The sequence below is a fragment of the Malus domestica genome, chromosome 10 (assembly GCF_042453785.1).
Source record: "Malus domestica chromosome 10, GDT2T_hap1".
Classification (NCBI taxonomy): Eukaryota; Viridiplantae; Streptophyta; class Magnoliopsida; order Rosales; family Rosaceae; genus Malus; species Malus domestica.
In genome coordinates this window covers 5,655,985-5,676,001 of record NC_091670.1, presented here as the reverse complement: position 1 = coordinate 5,676,001, position 20,017 = coordinate 5,655,985, and the positions used below count along the sequence as shown (strand labels likewise).

Below are 20,017 nucleotides of genomic sequence, written 5' to 3'. Positions count from 1 at the left end.
AATTTAAAAGCTAGACAGCTCTCTTAATCGACACAGCCTTAAACAAAAAATAAATTCAGATTAAATATTGAGTTTGACTTCGACTTCGACTTTAAGAAAAAATACAGGTTTAATTAAATATTATAAAATAAGTCACAAACTTTATTGCAAGGTGACCAGTTACTAAATAAAAGATAGGGCAGATTTCTAACTTGTTCTCAAGTTTATTTCTTTTATAATTTTAAAAGGTCCGTTATAGTGTGGGGTGAACTTTGAAGGTTTAGGGTTTTCGAAGGTTCGTCAGGGGCTGGTGTTGATCATTTTCGGTTAGGGTTTTAGCATTTTATTGGGAGGAGCTTATTAGGACTTGGAATTTGTTTTTGTAAAAAATAAATACATATTTAAAATATGGATGGATACGTAACACTGTATTTTTGACATAAATCTTAAACCATTATATTTATACTTTTAATGGTTGAGATCTAGTTTGACATGGCATTTAGTTAATTTTCTAAACAAATATACATAGAAAATTAAAATTTTAAAACTTTTTAATTATCACTTACATTCTCTCTCCTCAATATTGTGATTGATTTGTTCCCTTGCCTTCCTTTTTTTTTTTCTTTTTTTTTTCTCTTCTCTTGCCATCACTGTTAGTCGATCTGTTATGGTGCTCTGGTTATTGCATCAAGATTCACATTATTTGTGAGATGAAGTGACACATCCCGACCCAAATTGTCTACTAGAATTCCAAATCGAGTTATGCTGGCTTCGTCACTTGGAAACTAGCCAATAATTATCTAGAGTGGACACCGAAAATTGACAACAAGATTAGGTGGATGAAATTATAATTAGAAAGTTCAAAGATTTATTTCCAATATAAATTTGTTTGAAAAAATAAATATCTAACTAATTAATTGCCTTACTAGATTAAAAGTGGACCTCCATTTAAAATTACTAATACATACATATATATAATATGATACCAGCAATCGAAGAAAATTATAGAAGTGAGAGGTATAGGAGAAAAATGTGGAAGAAATTTATTTCATTTAAAATTTAAAATTACTAATTTATGATATCCAAAGACAGACAACAACTGCGGTTATTGGCGTTTGTGTTTGCTCCCTGTGATTGTAACCGTGTGCATCTTGTGACTTTTTTTGTGTCACGTAATGGTGGTTTTCATAGATAATATCTTGCAACAGATTGTCATCGAAGCAGAGTATTTGATTGAATTGTGATTTTGTTCAAATACTGACCATTCAAAACCCGAAACCACAAGGCATCACCATTTTTACAGCCTACTTCCGAACAGTGTTGGAAAGAATAAAGTTTAATTCATTAGACGAGTAAAATTTATGAATAATTTAAGGAAAAAAATATACCAATAAATTACACACAGTACACAGAGAGGTGTTCATCAGCGCCTTATGGCAGGCACGCCTAGTAGAACACCAGAAGTCTACAACTACAAAATATTAAGCGACCTTAATTCCGTTAACGCCGAATAATGTACAAGCAAGACCCGCCAAGCCGGCTACATATGGTACACTACATTTGGAAAGTCCTTTTTTTGTCTAAATGCGTCTGAGACGAAACCATCAACAGATCACCAAACATTGTCTTTAACACAGCTTATGATATGCTCGCTGCCGTAGTTAGCTTTTCCCCGAGAAGAAAGGTGATCGGCAAAATGGACTCCAGTCTAGGAAGGTGATCCACGAAACATATACATAGGCCATCATCAAGAGGACTCCGGTTCAACTACAAGTTAACACGCTATTTCTTGCATTTCTGAGATGCAAAACTCAAGAACCTGCATCTTGTGCAGCAACACTAACTTGACTGATCATTGGCGGATCTGAATTAACTTTGTCTTCGGCTACTGGAGCAGAATTTTCTGTATCTGTTGCTAACTGGGAAGACTCCTTTTGGTCAGTTGAAGCAGGAACAGACTTCTTTTTCTCTGTTGCTGCAGGGACAATGTCCATTTCGTTTGTCCTGGAAGGAGCAGAGTCCATTTCATCAGCTGCTGGTGGATGTGCTGTCAGCGAAGTTTGAATCTTTTTCTCTATATTTGTTTCAGCGCTTTCATATTCGGAAATGAGATCCATGAATTCATTAAGCAATCTCTGTACTTTTCTATTTGAAGCCATTGCCGGAAGGATATCTTCTCGTAAAAGTTTATGTTTCCTCATTCCCTGCAAAAGCAAAAACACAAGTGAAAAACATGTATATGAACAGCAGGGGGGAAATGGGTTGAAAAATAGCAAGACACCCAAAGAACTGTATGGACAGCCTTACAAGCACACAAGGATCCCATGCCGAGTTGTTTAAATCTAAAGTTGTATCGTCCACCATCCCAGTTGGAGGTCCAAGGAAACTCTCACACACTTCTCGTAAACGAGACTCATCTGCTTCTCTGAAATCAGTGAAATCATAAAGTCATAATATATATATATATATATATATATATATATATATATGTGAGTATTGCTGCAGAAACTGAAGTTATTATGCATCAAAAGTTTAAAATTGTTAAACATCAACAGACACACACACATACACACACACACACACAAATTATGTTGGCATCACATCTTACGAACAGACATTCAGAGCCCACAAGCAACAACATCCACTGCACAGACATAAATACATCTCTAAATTTTACACTTGCTGACAACATTGACAACCAAACATATACACCCCATTTTGCGAGAGTGTCTAAGAAGTATTCAATTTTAACATACTTTAAGAGTCAAATTTGCACAACCAAATTCACACCTCATGTTTTTTGCTGTTTTAAGGGTAAAAGATGATGCCACCAACAACAACAACAGCAACAAAGCCTTTTCCCACTAAGTGGGGTCGGCTATGTGAATCCTAGAACGCCATTGCATTTCGTTTTGGATTCATTTTCATAAGGATTCGACGTAAACTAGGAGTGCCGGCTGTCGACTACCTGACGCCCTTCCCCTCCTCCTTTATCCGGGCTTGGGTAAAAGATGATGCCACCAACAATAAAAAAATGCAGAAGCAGAGCATACCAGTAGAAGTTGAAGAGAAGAACCACCAAGGAACATTATAATAATGAAAGAGTTTCTCAAAATTAGTAGAAATGTATGTGCAAATAGCACAAAAGAGCAGCAGCAGGAGGACAAGGACATATAGGTCTTCCTATATTCAATTATATATGCACAAAAGAAAGAAAAAAAATACCTTGCAAGGAAGCGAATATATGATAGAAGGCATTGGCAATAGTCTTTGGCTGACTTTAAAGCTAGCGAGGAAGCCAACTGAGCCTCCAAGTGAGCACGTGTCTGCACCCCATCGTCTGTCACCCTACAAGAAAATAAAATAAATCAATTCCAAAAGCAGGATACTAAACTGCAGTGTGCAGGTCAGCACATATCATAATCTCAAAATTCCCTAGTTTTCAGTACAAACCTGCTCCAACCTGGCTTTCTGGCCACATACTTCCTAACATCAATCTGCAAAGCAGCCAGCTCACCACCCGGAGTTGAACCTGAATGCCAGGAGCTTGCAAAATTTGACCCAGGAAAGCAGTCATCTGCAACCCTAAGCCAACACATCAGGCCCATGTCAAAGAGGAAGGCATGGCGAGTGGCAAGAACAACAAGAGGAGAACCAGATCTTGATAGCTTTGCTGATATAACTTTGATCACGCCTGGAATGCATGTATAAAAAGAATCAGAAATACGAGATTATATAAAAAAAAAGATCAGAAATAAAAGGAGAAAACAATACCAACAGCCACAGTGGTCATGATGTTAAGCACATCTAGACCTCATGCTGACAAGACATAGGCTATGGCTATCCGCCAAACAGAGATCCAAAAAGACACTTCAAGGGTTGAAAAGACAAGTGCAATGTGGTACCTGCATCTTTTGCAGATGGGTTTGGGTTTGAAGCGACCAGAGATGCCAATGAGTCATGGAGGAGACAATTCTGCTTGAATAGATCCCATACATAAAAGGATCCTTTTCTTGTGACCAAAAATAATTTCCAGCGCTCGTCACAATCTATAAATATTGCTGCAGATCCTACCATCATAGTTGGCATAGCACGTCTCCCGCAAGTTGTGTAAACCTACTCAAGGCAACCAAAATTTTCCATGAGTTAAACAAATTCAACCACTTATACCAAGCTTGGTGGTAATATTTGTGTCTAAATCTATAATGAACATAAATGGCATAATGCTTGTCAGAATAGTTAGGGAGATTGAACTTGCTTTTGAGAATTAGGACTTTGGGTATTCCTCCCCCTTGAATGAACCGTATGTCCAACCAAGAGCTTAAGCCAACCAATTGTGCAAAACCTACCTCCCTTTTTTTAATGGATTTTCACAAGTACCTTAATAAAAAGAATGCTAAGATCTGAGCCTACGGTACATTAGCATCTTTCTCAAGTACAATCACTTAAAAATAAAATGCTGCAAAGGAAATAGAATGCTATTGCTTCAAGGGTAATTCAATAGAAAAGTTGATTAGAAAGAACAAGTTGGCTTCAGAATTCTAGTACCAAGAAGATGTTTGTCATAATGTGTGACTAAGTCGATGTCGAAAGAAACATTTTTGTGACAATTATGCTAAACTTTAGATCGGATCTGAGGAGTGCAACCGCCAAGGAAACAAATTGAAATATATTATGCAGAGTTTTGAACTTAATGTGAAATAAATCTATTAATAACACTTGGGATAAAAAACAAAGAAAAGGAGAAAACTTGAATGTATACAAGTGCAAAAGCAATATCGATTCTCACCTGTATGCATCCATCTTCACACCCAACAGCCCAGAAGTTTGCATTTCCAGCTAAAACAGTGACTTTCCCAGATATCCTATCTGACCAAAGAGTCTGTAACCCTCTTGCGCAAGTAATTTCTGTTTCTTTCATGATAAATGTATTTCCCAAGCCAACGATGTCGTTTGCAGCGTGTTCCCTAGGTCGAGCTTCCAAGCATATTGGTACATTGTCTTCCCCTTCTTTCCTATCAAACACCCTAATTGAAAGAGTGGAACATGAAGAACCTGCTGAACTAGACGCCTTCAAATTACCTGACTGTTCCACAGCTATGCTTTCATCTCCACCTGTGGAAGCAGGAACCTTCTCAATAACAAGGCTCTTGGTAATCATAGCTCTAGCAGTAACCCCATGTCCTTCCTTTATTTCAGTGCTTCTGCCAATTACTCCCCTAACAGAACTTTCTTTGATGCCACTATCAGCAGCAATTAACCCATTCTCATCATTGTTTTTATCAGAACATTCAGAAGGGAAGTCAAGTGCCTGGGTTTGAACCCCAGCAGATATATTTTCCTGCTGCAGAGGCACCCCAACTGCTTCTGGAATAATCCTCTTTCTACCATCAGGGCGTCTATATTCCCTCTGCTTCACAGGACTTGAAATTCTGGCAGCTATTGAAACCTTATTTAAGCTGTCTGCAGAAGTTATTGTTGCAACCGTTGCTTCAGTAGAAGGTTTTCCAACTGTCTCGTTTTGCTGAACTTCCAGAACCATTTTTTTGCTTGAGGCTTGCTTAGCAGATGCTGCTTCAAACAATAACTGAGCTGGGCTTTCTGCTAAATTTGCTTGGCGACCTCTAACATCTCCATAACGGTTTCTCTTCAATTCATCCAGTTCAGCATCACTTAAACGGTTGCCAAGTTCTTTAACATCAAAATGGAAAGTTGCCACCGAACCATCCAAAGAACATGCAAAAAGTGAATAGCCATCAGGGCTCCTATTTCAATGAGAAAAACATAAACACATTACATAAAAGAATAACCACATAAAATGAATAAAAAGCTAAATTAAAAATGATATAGAATATGAAAAATACTAAATGGTAGATATTTATCGTAAAATGGAAACCATACCAGGATAAATCCACAACACTTTGAGTAAAGAAATGCTTTGCTACAAAGAGAGGTCGGGGACTTGCAGTAGTCCATACTGTTATAGTCTTGTCCTGACTCCCAATAGCAATGACATTATAAGGTTGTGGTTCTTTCTCTTTTCCTCCTGTCTTTGAAGCCCCATTAGTCCACCCGATGGGTGCAGCTTTTTCCTGAGCATTGGAAATATTCCTCCTATACATTGAATGGTTAAACTTCACTACGATCACAGGGGCATTATGTCCTAAGAAGTCAAATGTAGCAGACCATTCCCCTCTCTCTAGAACAGGTGCAGAATGCCTTGGTTTCTGGAATCCGTGAGTGGTAGTAATGAAGTGGCCACAAGGGGACCATCCCAGCCGCCTGAAAAAGGTGGATCCAAGCTGAAGAAACACAGGCATGTCAGAAAAAGATGTTGGAACTTGTATAATGATAAACTTCATTGACACGATTAACATACTGATTTTTGCCAATGGCCGTCTGTCCTGTGAGCAAGGCTCCAGTCACTTGTTCGCCAAATAATTACAGTCTTATCATCTGATTGACTTGCTATGAAGGAGCCAATTGGATCCCAAGTAACTCCTTTAACCAGGCTAGAGTGACCCCTCAGAACAGCAGTGCAAATACCATTGCTCATGTTCCAGATGTGTATAGTGTTATCTAAACTTCCACTGGCCAACATCAAGTCATCTGGAGACCAATTAAGATCCACCTACTTTAAGCATGGAAAAACAACACCTCAGAAAGACAACACCCATCAGGAACTATAAAAAAATTTCATAGCATTCATTTGGGAAAATTGAAATAAAACACAACTAAACTATCCATGTTTTTTTCTTTGGGAAGGGCAGCTGTAATCATAGATCTAACTTCAAAGACCCAATTCACTGTAGCTCAAGATAATCCACCAAAAGCAAGATGACTTGAATTTTGAAAACAAAAGATGGATCATATTCATGAAGCAAAACATACTCCATTTCAATAAATTATAAGATGAAAGAATTTATTTAGGTGGTGACTCCCAAATAGTGAAAGCAACGTCATTACCACATCTGCAGTATGCCCTCTCAAAGTCATTGAAACTTTCCAATTTTCAAGGTCAGGTGGCTCTCCACTGCCAAACTCAGTGGTTCCTGAACCAGGCTTTCTCTCATGAATTAGAATCACTTGGTCATCAGATCCTGATGCAAGAAACCGACCATGTTTAGCCCACCTAACACAATTCACAGAACCAAAGTGATCACGGAGAGTTGCAAGTAGCCTCTGGGCTGATTCTTCATTATCCAAATCCCTGCCAAGGGATTTCATATTCCATACCCGCACCTGTACGTGGTAAAGTGGGGAGGAATAAATCGCTTCCATGGTATAACAAATGATATCATGTAAGTTGATGCAACAAGTCTGAATATAAATAAATATAAATGTGACTGACCAGATGTGTCTAACACAAGATATACCGTCAATGAGATTATGTGGCTGTTCAAACACCATGTGCAATAATGAATTATAAAACATAGTTTTATGGGAAAATTTGAATGTATGCACAGAATGCTCCCACTATTAGTGACGCCAGTAGTGATCATTTGCACTTAATTGTTTTTCTGATTTTTCATCCAAATGTGTTTGCAATGAATTCTAGTACTAGAATATGATAGCACAAATACAATGACATGATTTACTTCAGGTCCAGAACGCACGTAGAAAATGGCTTCATGGTCTTAAAGAATGCAAGTAGCAGGGAGTACACCTAAAGTGGAGACATTACTTTCAAACTATGGTGGACCCTTGCCACACCAGATTCAGACTTTGAGGAGATGAGTTATGCCATATGTGAGATGCTACCTCTAACTATCAATGTTTTTCATCTATTGCATTTAAATGTCAATTGCGAATTAATAAAAACTAGTCATGTACAGATAGCACAAGAAGTACTTCAATAACCATTTTTGAAATACGTAAACCATAGTTAAAAAATGATAAAATATAAAAAACACAATAAGGGTTCCATTCTAGTAGACAAGAAACATAAATAAAAAAGGTCGTACCCAGTGCACAAGGCTCCCGCTTTACGCAGGGTCTGGGAGAGGTGAATGTCGGCTAGCCTTACCCCCATTTATGGAGAGGCTGCTCCCAAGTCTCGAACCCGAGACCTACCGCTCATGGGCGAAGGCACTTGCCATCGCACCAAGTGCGACCTCTTACAAGAAACATAAATGAAAACACTAAAATGAAAAATAAAATATATTCAATAAATATCTGCTTAAACTTTCACTATCACACACCGGAAATACATGCAACCTTACAAACAAGTTATGCTCTAAACCAAAAATATAATATCCTTAGTGTCTGGATTTAAAAGCTATTCAGCATTTTTCTACGTAGATTTAAAATGGTGGATTTATATTTGACTACAAAGTTTAATTTGTTTTCATCAAACGTACTCTAACATAAAAAAATAGATTTATCTATCATTGATTCTGAGGAATTTGGAATCCACCCTATTTCGATTTCTATTTTTCATTAACACAAAACAAAATTCCTAATAAGAACTCAAATCCCTTCTAAAAACACAAACCAAACACATCATTAGACATAAGTTACAACTTATTTCCACCAAATTTTCCACCAGCAAGGAAGACACTGTTATTGAAAATTTGAACAAACTACTCCCATCAAATGCATTCTGAGGTCAAGAGTCTCTGGAAACTCGAATGTACTATCTGTTTAGTACTTTCCCAACTAAAACACAACAATAATGTAAATGAAATATCATTTAACAAGAAAATTTGTAAAGTTCCTAAAGGAGTACAGGTTGGAGAAACAATAAACAATGATTTTTTTTTAATTTTCTACATTTCCTAAACAAGAAAACAGAGTAGAAGGAGGAGAGGAATTGTACCTTGTGATCACCCCCACCAGTGGCAAGCCTAAGTCCACCAGGTTGAACGTCAATGGAGAAAATTTGCATTCCCTCATGTCTAATCCAACTGGGCTTCTCTGAAATCATCTCTGCTACTTATTTCCAGAACCTAACAAAACAATACCACCTGATGAGCCCAAACTATTGGAGCAACAAAAGCCACATTTGAGTTAACGAACCAAAAATATAAGCCAGTAAAAGGAAAAAAAAAAGCACCTCCTACCTTGAAATCATTCAAAACAGGTATGCAAATTCATGGTTTTTAAAACAACATAGGCCAGAATAAAGTGCCTCACAAAGGGCCAGCTGAGACAAAGAAACAAGATCTCGCTCAAGGAAGGATTTAACTTGTTGCCTTGCCATGGCACCAAGCCAGAAGGTTATGCAAGATTTAGTGGTTTGGAGCAGGAAAACTCGACGATAATGAAGTATAATAAACCAAAACCTATTGTTTGGGCTAGAGGAGTCAGGAGAGAAAACCAAGGGATCACTACTCTACGAAAATTGCAAGCCACGATGAAGTTTTTGCATCATAAGAATGATTTTTCGGGTCAATTACTTTTTATTTGCATAAGAAAAAATGGTTAACATCGTAGTTATTTACTTATATGCTTTCTGATCACAAGCATATAACAGAGTACAAAAAAAAAAAAAAAACCATCATGCAAGATTCAAAAATTAATATACAATTGGAGTAGGTTTGTCAAAGTAATTAACCTTAGTAGATCCCCTTCTACTAATTTCGCCTAATGCAGACGATTCTAAACGCAACAAGAAGCTTAACACGAATTTAATTGGAAAAAAAAAAAAACTTGAGGAAACCACAAAGAAGCTTAATTAATAACAAGGAAATCATCAGATTTCAAATTCCAGAAAGAAATAAAATCCCAGTGTTGGAGCATTGAATCTAAATTCAAAACCGAGGAAACGAAGAACGCCATCAAAGGTTGATCACAGGCCAATAAGCATAAAATACCCACGAAGCATGGTACCCAGAATCCGCAAGAACCCTAAAAAAAGCAAATTTCGAACCCGTTTGGAAACCCTAGCGTGGGAATTTGAGTCTGGCATCAAAACAAACGAAATGAGGAGCACCATTGAAACCCTCGAATCGAACGTTTTGGAGAGATTGCTTGCTTACCTTTGTGTCGAAGAAGTGGCCCTTTCTTTGAGCGCGTTGAGAGAGATTGAAGAGAGATTGAGAGATCGTTGTGAGAGTGGACGTTTTAGTGAAGGCTTTGCAGACGAGGGAGCAGATGTTCATCACAGAAACACGGGGGGGTAAGACGAGGTGAATTTCAAAAACCATTAAGGGTATTTCTGGTATTTTAAAACCTTTTAAACGTCCTATTACAATGAGCTGAACTAGTGGAAACCAAAGTTTTGGATTTCTGTCATTTTTTTTACTTTAAATAGAATGAATTGGAAAAAATCAATGGTAAAAAATTAAGGGAATTTTAACGAAAAGCACATGGTACTGTTCACTTTAACGAAAAACCATATTTTTACACTAAAAAGTCAATCCTGGTACTATTCAATTTACCCTTTATTTTGTCCTTATCATTAAAACTCAAAGTTTTCAAGCCCTTTTCATTAGTTTTCCTAAAAATTAATAAATGTACATGGAAGGTAAATAAGTGTTTAAATAATACTATTCTTGTTTAATTTTATATTAGGATCCTTGTCGATCTATTTCTTTGAGCTCTGTGATCGGTCGATCATCACTTTCAAACTCAAGCTCTTTCATTATTCTTATTTAAATGACAAGACTAAAGCAAGGGTTAAAAGCTATGAGAATTGTTAAGAGTATTGGGTTACTCCTCGTAATTGTCAATTGATTTTATAGTGGAACCTTATCTTTCTTCAAGAATATTGTTCTCTCATGTGTTGGGAGCATGGTCTAAAATATTCATAATATCCCGATATTTCCATCGAAATTTCCGTGTTTTTAGACTACAGATATTTTTTTGGACTACCGATATTTCCGATATTATCGATATTTTAAACCTTGCTAAGTCACTCATGTATCTTACCATGCAATGTATAAAGTGTAAAATATTGTACTAATTCATTATATATAAATGATTATGGTGTGTTTAAACTTCTTTCATTAATTACTACATATTTTCTACACTCACAATGTTTGTCAGCTCGCTATATAATCAACTTAAATCAATTATATATATCATGCAATGCATTTCCTTCTAATTTTTGTGATAAAATAATAGATAATTGAGTTTTTCTTACAATTTCCGTGGTTTTTATTCAATTTTTATCGATATCGATAATATCCCGATATTCCTATCGAAATTTCTGTGTTTTTGAACTACCGATATTTCTGATATCATTGATATTTAATACCTTAGTTGGGAGGTTGCAACTCACCGAAATTGTGCTTTCTAGCCTTCAAGTTTATTGGTGCTCACATCTAATCATCCCCAAAGAATGCCTTTTAGGGATGTTGAAGAAGGGTCTAGTACTTGTTTAGAGCGTTCTTCAGGTAAGGTGGCTTGGTTGTCTCCCTAAATCAGAAGGGGACCTTGGCTCAAAGAGGTTACATTGTTGGAATAAAGCTTTTATGATCCGCCATTTTTGAAACTTAATTTCTGGTGCTTCTAATTTGTTATCTAACTAGGAGAATGTTTATTAAGATATTTCATTTTGGAGTGCCTCATTTACTTTGGTTTGCTCTTTTTTTTTTTTTGGACAAACGATATTATTTACACTAAAGGAAGATGGAGAAATGGTGGACTTAGCTTCATAATGTGCTAATAATAATGTGGTTCAAATTCGTTTTTTACAAGAATCGAACCTAAAATCTCTCACTTACAAGTAAAGATAAATGTTATTAGACCGTAGTACTAAGTGACTCCTTTAGTTTGCTCTTAAAAGTGGAGAAAACTTCTTCATCTCAAAGGGCTGGTTACACTGTTCTCCTTTTAATAATAACTAGCCTTTCTACACGCGCCTTGTGTGTACGAAATGTCCTTTTTACATTATGGTGTGCTACGCGTGACATACATAGTTCCACTAATCGCAAGTGCTACCCAACCCCAAAAATCATTTAAATGTAAGACATTTATTTGTATAAGTCCCTCTATTTTTTACTTTAGATTGATTCATAATGTTTAATTTCTCAGCCGTTCTCATTCTCATAATAATAAATTAAAAAAGAAAGAAAGAAAGAAAGAAGGCGGTGTTTGGCCCCACAATTAAGAAACAACGGCACAGCAGAGACCACCCGCGCAAAAAAGGCCGTACGCGCAGGAAGGGAGTCATTGTCCATTAAGCAAACTTGTAAACCACGCGTACGGTCCGTAGCCAAACACCCTGTGTGTCACTTTTACGTAGCGGTTAGTCCTCTCCTCAGCTACTAATCATTGTTCTATCTTCCCCCAATTCCCTCCGCTTCTGCGACATCAACAAAATCGAAGACGCAGAGAAAAGATTGAACCTTTGATTTGGGAATTAAGGATTTGGATTTTCATCGGCCATGTCGATGCTCGATTCCTTCTTCAACAAGGGCTTCAAAGCGGTCAAATGGTACCCATCACTCATCTCTCTCTCTCTCTCTCTCTCTCAGTTTTTGCGTCCTTTTTTTCGTTTTAGTTTCGTCTAAATTTTTATTGCGATCGAAAACTTGGATCGATTTGGTACCTCTGTTTGTCTGGAAGTGTGAGATTTTACAAAAATTTTATTTTTTTAGAAAACCCGTTGTAATATGATCCACTGAGAATTTCGGGGACGTGGGTTTGGAATTATTTGCGTTCTGTGGATGTGCAATGCAACTTTTGAGTTTTTGATTTTTTCGGTTTTGGGTGATTTTATGTAAGTGTGTATTTGTATGTGCAGCAAAACCCTGCTGAAATTGACAACTCCGCGGATAAAATTGTTGAGGAACAGGAGAGAAATTCAGATTAAACAGATGCGCCGCGACATTGCCAAGCTTCTTGAGACTGGCCAAGAGGCTACTGCTAGAATTCGGGTAATACATCTTTTTTTCCATATATTTTCGATACCAAGAGATGTTGCTATTTATGAATTATATATGAGTTGGGTACTCCTATTAGAAAGTAGAGTATGAAGAAAAAGTTTGGTGAGGGTTTTTATAATGGTCATTTTGTAATGGGGTTGTTGATATTTATATTTCAGGTGGAGCATATAATTAGAGAAGAGAATATGATGGCAGCTCATGAGATCCTTGAGCTATTTTGCGAGCTTATTGCTGTCCGCCTTCCAATTATTGAATCACAAAGGTTATTCTCCAGTAACTTAGCATGCAATTTCTATTTCTGATTTTTTTAAGAAATTTTATTACAACCCAACCTTCTGGTTTAACATTTGTGTGAGCTTATATTCTTGTGGGCAGAACCGTAAGCTGAAATGATGTCATATCTCATATTCTCTCTACGCAGGGAACATTTTCAGTACTGTATATATTCTTAATGAAAAAAACTCAGATGATTTTTGGGAGGGATTATAAAGCATGCTCTTATGCCTGCTATCTTGTTGAATGGCTAATTATGCACCAATAGATTGATTAACTTGGTTTCACCAAATCAAATTTAAGTCAATGTTTGCAAATTTGGAAAATATCTATACATATCTTTTAGTATGGTGAAAGAATGACCGTTGTGGATTGTATAAAGAGGGAAGATTTAGTTTTTGATCGATGCATGCTTTCACTTTCTTTGTAGAATCTCATTCTTAAAAAGCAGTTGATATGTTGTAATCCCTTATAAACTGGCAAGCAATTCAGTTATGTGTTAGTGAAAAATCTGGGTTGATCTAATGTGCGTCTCATGGATTTAGTAACAGGCATGCATTACGGAAATTATGCACCAGTATGATTTAAAAAAGAAAAAGATTGGAATTTATTGTTAATAATCCTCGGTCCATATTGTACTCATTGTTCTTTTTCCTTGCGGGGACAGGGTTGGCATTAAAAAAAAAAACCATTGTTGCTAGAATAAAGAATAAAATGACACTTAATCAATTAATCAAATCAAATCAAAGGATTTTTTTTTTTTAAATATTTGAGGGATTTGGCTCAGGACCTTGGCTATAAGTGTGAAAGATTTTAACTTCAGCAAAAATCCCTTTGCTCCCCCTACCATACCTGTTTCCCCACCCATATTTTATCAAAGAGTTTTATTGGAGTTTTATTCTTATATGCTATTACCTTAGGATAATCTAAATTAGAAAAGAATGCCCATGTATCTTTGATTTTGAAACCTAACTATATTTTCTGAATAACTTCTTTTCTTTTCTCTTTTCAAGTTTCCTTACAAGACCAAATAAAGCTCTGTGACTTGTTAGTTGTAACTTTGCATTAGATTGATGTGACTAGTTTTTCTTCACGGAAACACCAGACAAACTTAAATCTTGGAGAAGAGCCTTATAAACCACATGTTATAGCGAAGAGGGTAAACAGCCCCTACATTCCAAGTGGGTGTTAACTGTTAACAGAACCAACCTCTTTAGACTAAGACAAAAGCACACAATCACAAACACACACATCATTTTGAAATGTACATGGTGCAGAGATAAAATTGTTAAGAGAAAATTATAGATGAGAAGAAGAGACTTCAATTGCATAGCTACATAAATTCTTACATACGAGGACGTGGGACTTTGGATATGATGATATGGTTTCTCATAGCATTTGTTAAGTCAGGAATACATCATTTTATTACTTAATCAGATGTTGCTGTGGTTAGTGTCTGACTAAGCTTGTATACTAGCCTGTGTTTTTTCTCATGGTATGCAGAAATTTGGCTGCCTGCATTTTAGGTTAGATCACAAAAGCTTTTTGAAATAATTTGAAAGTGCAATGATCATATTTTCTTTTGCAAGTCTAATCAATCATATTACATGTTAGTTAAAGGTCCAAAGTCAAACAATTTTTTTAATTTTAATCGTTTAATTGACTTGTTTGTTATCCCGTAAAATAGATATGCATGAATTTGCAGTTCCATAGAAAACATGCTGCTAACGGCCCTTCTCTCTTTAACCTTGTTCTGGCTTTCTAGTTTCATATATATACTTAAGTTGGCTTCTAGAAATAGCATGGGAGAGAAGAGAGAGGAAAAAGAAAATTTGAGAACTAGTGATTGGGTTTTCTTCTTGTGGAATACGAGCACTTTAGCTAAGCGCTGGACATTTGTTTAGGCTCGTACTTTTCTTCCCAAATTGTTACAAATAAAATATTTAATACCATCTTTTACCGATATATTCTACAAACCAAACAGAGTTTGTCATTCAGGGATTGCAATTCAGTCACTAAACCCACCAAATGCTAGCGGGGAGCACTGTCTGCTTTATATCCGGTGGTTTATTGTTGTGTTTTTGGAATAGGGAGTACAATAGTATCAGTTATGGGAAGTTTGTTTGAGTTTCACATTTACTCTGTCCTTGTTCCTTGATGGAGGATCTAATGAACCCATTATGAAATTTCTAACCGTACTAAGACTTGCGAACTGTTGTGGTGATTTAGATGGCATACCATGCATTAGATAACCCCAACCCTCATGTATCCCAGGGAATTCCATTAACTCACATGGCACTTCCATATAACCCACCATGTTACTTTACAAGGTAGCCTGCGACACATGCACTTCTAGCATCACTTAGCTTGTTATCTTGGTTAGTATGTGTACCTTAACTAGGTTCATATGGTTGATTTTCTCATCTTTCCACTATCTCATTCTCAAAGTGTTGTCTCTGATACTTGATTTACTTTTTTGGCATTAAAGTTTGTTGAAGTCTTGACACAAAAAGTTAGCAAGTTTTGTAATTATTTACATTTTAAAATTCACCTAATCTTAAAAAAATTGGTTATAACTTTTTGTTTGATACAGGGAATGCCCTATAGACTTGAAAGAAGCAATATCCAGTGTGTGTTTTGCTGCGCCAAGGTGTGCTGATCTGCCGGAGTTGCTGCAAGTTCAAATGCTATTTGCTGCCAAATATGGGAAAGAATTTGTAGCAGCTGCAACAGAGCTTATACCGGATTGTGGTGTCAATCGCCAGGTTTTATGAACTTTCTTTTTGTTGTGTACTCCCTTTTTCTCCCATGATATTCATCTTAGTCAACTAAAACTGCAAGGGTGTTGTTCATGATATTTAGGCTCCTATGATCTGTTTGTGACACTCAATTTTGATGCAGTTGATAGAACTGCTATCTGTTCGTCCTCCCTCACCTGAGAAAAAACTGAAGCTTCTTAAAGAAATTGCTGAAGAGCATGGCCTGGATTGGGATCCTGCTGCATCTGAAGCTGAAATTTACAAACCGCACGAAGATTTGTTGGTAAGCATATATGCCCCTGCTTGGTTTCATTTTTCGTTTGTTCTTTTACCCTATTTCCTTTTTACCTATGTCTGCTTAAATCTGTCCTCTCATTGTCAGAGTGGTCCAACACAGTTTGTAAGTGGGTCTAAATTGCCCCTTCCCCAAGAAAAACATGATGAAACATTGCAATATGCCCCGGATCAAGCCCAGAAAGAACCGTCTGATTCTGATGACAGTTTGGACTCATTAGACTTTCCTGAAGTTCCTAAGCAATCACTAGGACCAAGTACAAATCCAGCCTCAGCACCAATGATGCCTCCTCCTTTACCAACCCATCCACACCCTGAAATTGATCAAGACTTGTCAAAAAAATGTGGGTCCATTGAAAATCAATCTGAAGAGTCATCCTTTGACTCCGGAGAAGTGATGGAAGAAAGATCAGTAGCTAACAATCAGGAACAGTCTCATCTCTCGGTTGGCGGTGTGGAAGATAAGCAGTTTTTGCCATTTATTTCTGCCCCTTCACTTTCTTCTGTGTCATTTCCTACAAGACAAAGCAATCCACCACCCTCTCTATCAAGAACAAGAAGCGAGGTTAATGTCGATTTGCAGGATGTGTTAGCTGCTGCTCAGGCTGCTGCGGACTCTGCAGAACGTGCAGCGACAGCTGCTCGCTCAGCAGCTAGTCTTGCACAGGTCAGAATCAACGAGATTACCAAGAAAAACAGCGAAGTAGTCCCTAAAAATTGGTCTGAAAGTGAAAACCCTTTTCATGTAGACATTCCTGATCAGTCGGCTACTCAAGCTGCTGCGGACTCTGCAGAACGTGCAGCGACAGCTGCTCCCTCAGCAGCTAGTCTTGCACAGGTTAAAATCAACGAGATTACCAAGAAAAACAGCGAAGAAGCCTCTGAAAATAGGTCTGAAAGTGAAAACCCATTTCATGAAGACGTTCCTAATCAGTCGGATGCTAGAGAAAAACCAGACTTCGATCATCATATCCCCAGTGGTGGTTCTGATGGTGTTATGAATTCTCCGGTACCCCATCAAATCTATTTATATGGCCAGGGATCCGAGATATCAAATGCTTCGTCCATCATTATGGAACCTCTTAATGCCAGTTTTGATTCCCCGCTTCCCAAAGATCATGCTTATGAACACGAGCCTGTTCGTCATCAGCCTCAGAGATTGTCTTCAATGGATGATGACCCATACTTCTCGTACCCAAACTTATTTACATCACAAAATTCAAATGTCGGATCTCATGCTCAGTCTGCTACAGATAATCCGTTCCCTTCCCAAGGACGCTGAGGTTGAGTAGTTTCTGTTTGATTCGTCGACTCAATCTTTCTTTGTCAGATCTTGCTGGTCAGGGGATATGGTTTGTACTATCACTCGAACTTTTGTTATAGGGTGTTTTCAGAGTTATTTGTAGAGTATTGTTTGTGTAAGTTTATTGGGTGAGTTTTGAGTTTTTGATTCTGTGGAGGTGTTCATGGTCAAGAATTCATGGTATGTAGTCTTGGTGACAATTGGGATAGCAATGTACCACTTGGTTTGCTGCTCGAAATGATTACACACATATATATAGTTCATGAAATGTTATTTACTCTATACTTTGACGGGGAAAATTTGAACTTGAGTGCAAAACAGTGGCAAACAATTTACCAAAATATAATTGTGATTATGAACTTAAGACGATATGTATTGGGTTCGTCAACTACTCCCAACTCATATTTGCATACACGAGCGGCTTTTAAATTTACTAATTTTGTTAGATTTATCTTTGCACATATACCTATTAAGATTTAAACTATTTAAAAAAAACATGATGAGTAGCAGGAAAACGAATGCAAAAGTTTTTATTAAGGTCTCGTTTGATAATTATTTCGTCTTTTATTTTCACCTTTTATTCTTGTTGTAGAAAGAAAGAAGTACATTCGAGAATGAGAGACATGACAAAGTGGAAATGCACACAAAAGAAACCCAAAAGACCAAAAACCTAAAAATTATATTGAAGTTCTTTTCACTTCGTGATTTTGTTTTCATTCATTCTTCTTTGTTGCTTCCCTTCATTCCTACCACCCTTCTTCATTTCTCTTTTTCCTAAAAAAGAATATAGTTATCAAGTGGATAAAAAAAAGATTAGATAGAAATTAGAATATCACAATGCATGGTACATTGACAAAATGGCTAATTAGAATATCACACAACGCATGGTACATTGGCTAAATAGCCAAAATGGTCATTGAGATTTGCATAACTCATCACTTTGGTCCATAACATTTCAAATCAATAAAAGTGGTCCCTGAGATTGTCCACCATCCATCATTTTGGTCATTCCGTTAAAAACTCCGTTAAGTGTCCTGAAGCTCTTGGCCGGAAGTTTGGGCAATTTTCAAAGCTTCGTAACTTAATCGTTTCTTAACCAAATTCAACCCATAATATATCAAAATGAAGATAGAAAAGTGTAGAATAAGATTATACCTATTTGGAAGCCTAATGGTTGCCGGATATGGCAAAAAAATAGCCTCAAATTTGACTGGTCCGAGGGAAAACTTGAAAACTCGCCGGAAACTGGGTAAACTTTAAACGTTCATAACTTCTTCAATACTCAACGAAATCAAGTGATTCAAAAATGAAAATCATACGTATCAACGAGACGAAGAGAATGGTATATTTTTAGACAGCTAAATCGTCTTGGGTTGGTTGAAAAAAGGCTCGAAAGTGGCTAACTCGAGACCAAGACAGCCACTTTTGAGCCGTTTTCCTGCCAAACCACGGCGAGTTAGCCATCACAAAAGGTACCATTCTCTTTTTCTCGTCGAGAAGTATGATTTTTTTTTAATCACTTGATTTCGTTGAGTATTGAAGAAGTTATTAACGTTTAAAGTTTACTCAGTTTTTAATGAGTTGTCAAGTTTTCCCTCGAACCAGTCAACTTTGAGGCTATTTTCTAACAATCTCCAAAAACCATTGGGCTTCCAAATAGGTATAATCGTATTTTACACTTTCCTATCTTCATTTTGATATATTATGGGTCGAATTTGGTTAAGAAACAATTGAGTTACGAAGCTTTGAAAATTGCCCAAACTTCCAGGACACTTAATGGAGTTTTTAACGGAATGACCAAAATGATGGATGGTGGACAATATCAGGGATCACTTTTATTGATTTGAAATGTTAGGGACCAAAGTGATGAGTTATGCAAATCTCAAGGACCATTTTGGCTATTTAGCCTTAAAAATACTTCTCTAACAAACACTTATGCCCAAAAGCACTTTAGCTTCTAGTAAAAGCACATCAATATTTTAATAAAAATTCAAGTGATGCTTTGATAAACACTAGAAATGACTCATGAAAGAAACACATGGTAAGTGCTTTTTCTGTAAAACTGTTTAAAAACACTTCTAACTTTTTGTATTAAAACACTTTTAACATTTTAAGTAATCTAAATGTGGATTTGATTATTTTAAAAACACTTCCGAACAACTAGAAATTAAATTTTTTTTTATTGGACAACTAGCAATTAAATTTAGAGTAAATTATAGCTATGATCCATTAACTTTAACTCAATTGAAGCAATGGTCCCTCAACTAAAAATCCATTACCATTGGTCACTCAACTCATCAAAACGTGCAGCTATGGTCCATCAACTAAAAATCCATTACCATTGGTCCATCAACTAAAAATCCATTACCATTGGTCCATCAACTTTAATTTAACTAGAGAAATGGTTCCTTAACTTTAACCGAATTGTAGCAATGGTCATTCCAACATAACTCGTTTTGACAAAAATTTTGACGTAGTTGACGAAAATGATCATAATTACACACTTTGATGAGTTGAGGGACGCTAATTATATAAATGGTTATTCCAACATAACTTATTTTAACGAAATTGATGAA

General features: G+C 36.7%; 2 protein-coding genes across 6 annotated transcripts; one reads left to right on the top strand and one right to left on the bottom strand.

Annotated features, from left to right (window-relative positions):
• Positions 1–1,299: 1,299 nt before the first annotated feature.
• On the bottom strand, positions 1,300–10,099 carry LOC103447016 (protein HIRA-like). Of its 4 annotated transcripts, none has more exons than XM_070806591.1 (11): positions 9,960–10,099; positions 8,798–8,927; positions 6,946–7,221; positions 6,359–6,610; positions 5,881–6,281; positions 4,769–5,744; positions 3,885–4,095; positions 3,433–3,673; positions 3,205–3,327; positions 2,287–2,404; positions 1,300–2,183 (listed from the first exon to the last, which is right to left on the bottom strand). In XM_070806591.1, exons 2-11 carry the CDS (start codon positions 8,903–8,905, stop codon positions 1,791–1,793), a joined length of 3,099 nt encoding a protein of 1,032 aa, XP_070662692.1. In that variant the 5' UTR covers positions 8,906–8,927; positions 9,960–10,099; the 3' UTR covers positions 1,300–1,790. The 4 variants fall into 4 exon arrangements, with proteins under 4 accessions (XP_070662692.1, XP_070662695.1, XP_070662693.1 ...); XM_070806594.1 differs by having other exon boundaries at positions 6,359–6,613; positions 9,960–10,072; XM_070806592.1 differs by lacking the exon at positions 9,960–10,099 and adding an exon at positions 9,042–9,882.
• A 1,915-nt stretch (positions 10,100–12,014) lies between these two features.
• Positions 12,015–19,716, top strand: LOC103447017 (uncharacterized). 2 transcript variants are annotated; one of them, XR_011572075.1, is made up of 7 exons: positions 12,015–12,361; positions 12,671–12,803; positions 12,971–13,074; positions 15,679–15,850; positions 15,987–16,127; positions 16,227–17,625; positions 19,649–19,716. XR_011572075.1 is itself a non-coding variant. In XM_008386189.4 (6 exons), the coding sequence occupies exons 1-6, from the start codon at positions 12,312–12,314 to the stop codon at positions 17,418–17,420; spliced, it is 1,794 nt and encodes a 597-aa protein (XP_008384411.2). In that variant the 5' UTR covers positions 12,015–12,311; the 3' UTR covers positions 17,421–17,679. The 2 variants fall into 2 exon arrangements, 1 of the variants encoding a protein (XP_008384411.2); XM_008386189.4 differs by lacking the exon at positions 19,649–19,716 and having other exon boundaries at positions 16,227–17,679.
• The last annotated feature ends 301 nt before the right edge of the window (positions 19,717–20,017 follow it).

Coding starts and splice junctions, on each gene's coding strand:
- LOC103447016 (XM_070806591.1), bottom strand. CDS start 8,905: ATGATTTCAGAGAAGCCCAGTTGGATTAGACATGAGGGAATGCAAATT. Junction 7,222..8,797: donor CTGGTGGGGGTGATCACAAG/GTACAATTCCTC, acceptor TACCACGTACAG/GTGCGGGTATGGAATATGAA. Junction 3,328..3,432: donor AGAAAGCCAGGTTGGAGCAG/GTTTGTACTGAA, acceptor ATTTTCTTGTAG/GGTGACAGACGATGGGGTGC.
- LOC103447017 (XM_008386189.4), top strand. CDS start 12,312: ATGTCGATGCTCGATTCCTTCTTCAACAAGGGCTTCAAAGCGGTCAAA. Junction 13,075..15,678: donor CCAATTATTGAATCACAAAG/GTTATTCTCCAG, acceptor TGTTTGATACAG/GGAATGCCCTATAGACTTGA. Junction 16,128..16,226: donor AACCGCACGAAGATTTGTTG/GTAAGCATATAT, acceptor TCTCATTGTCAG/AGTGGTCCAACACAGTTTGT.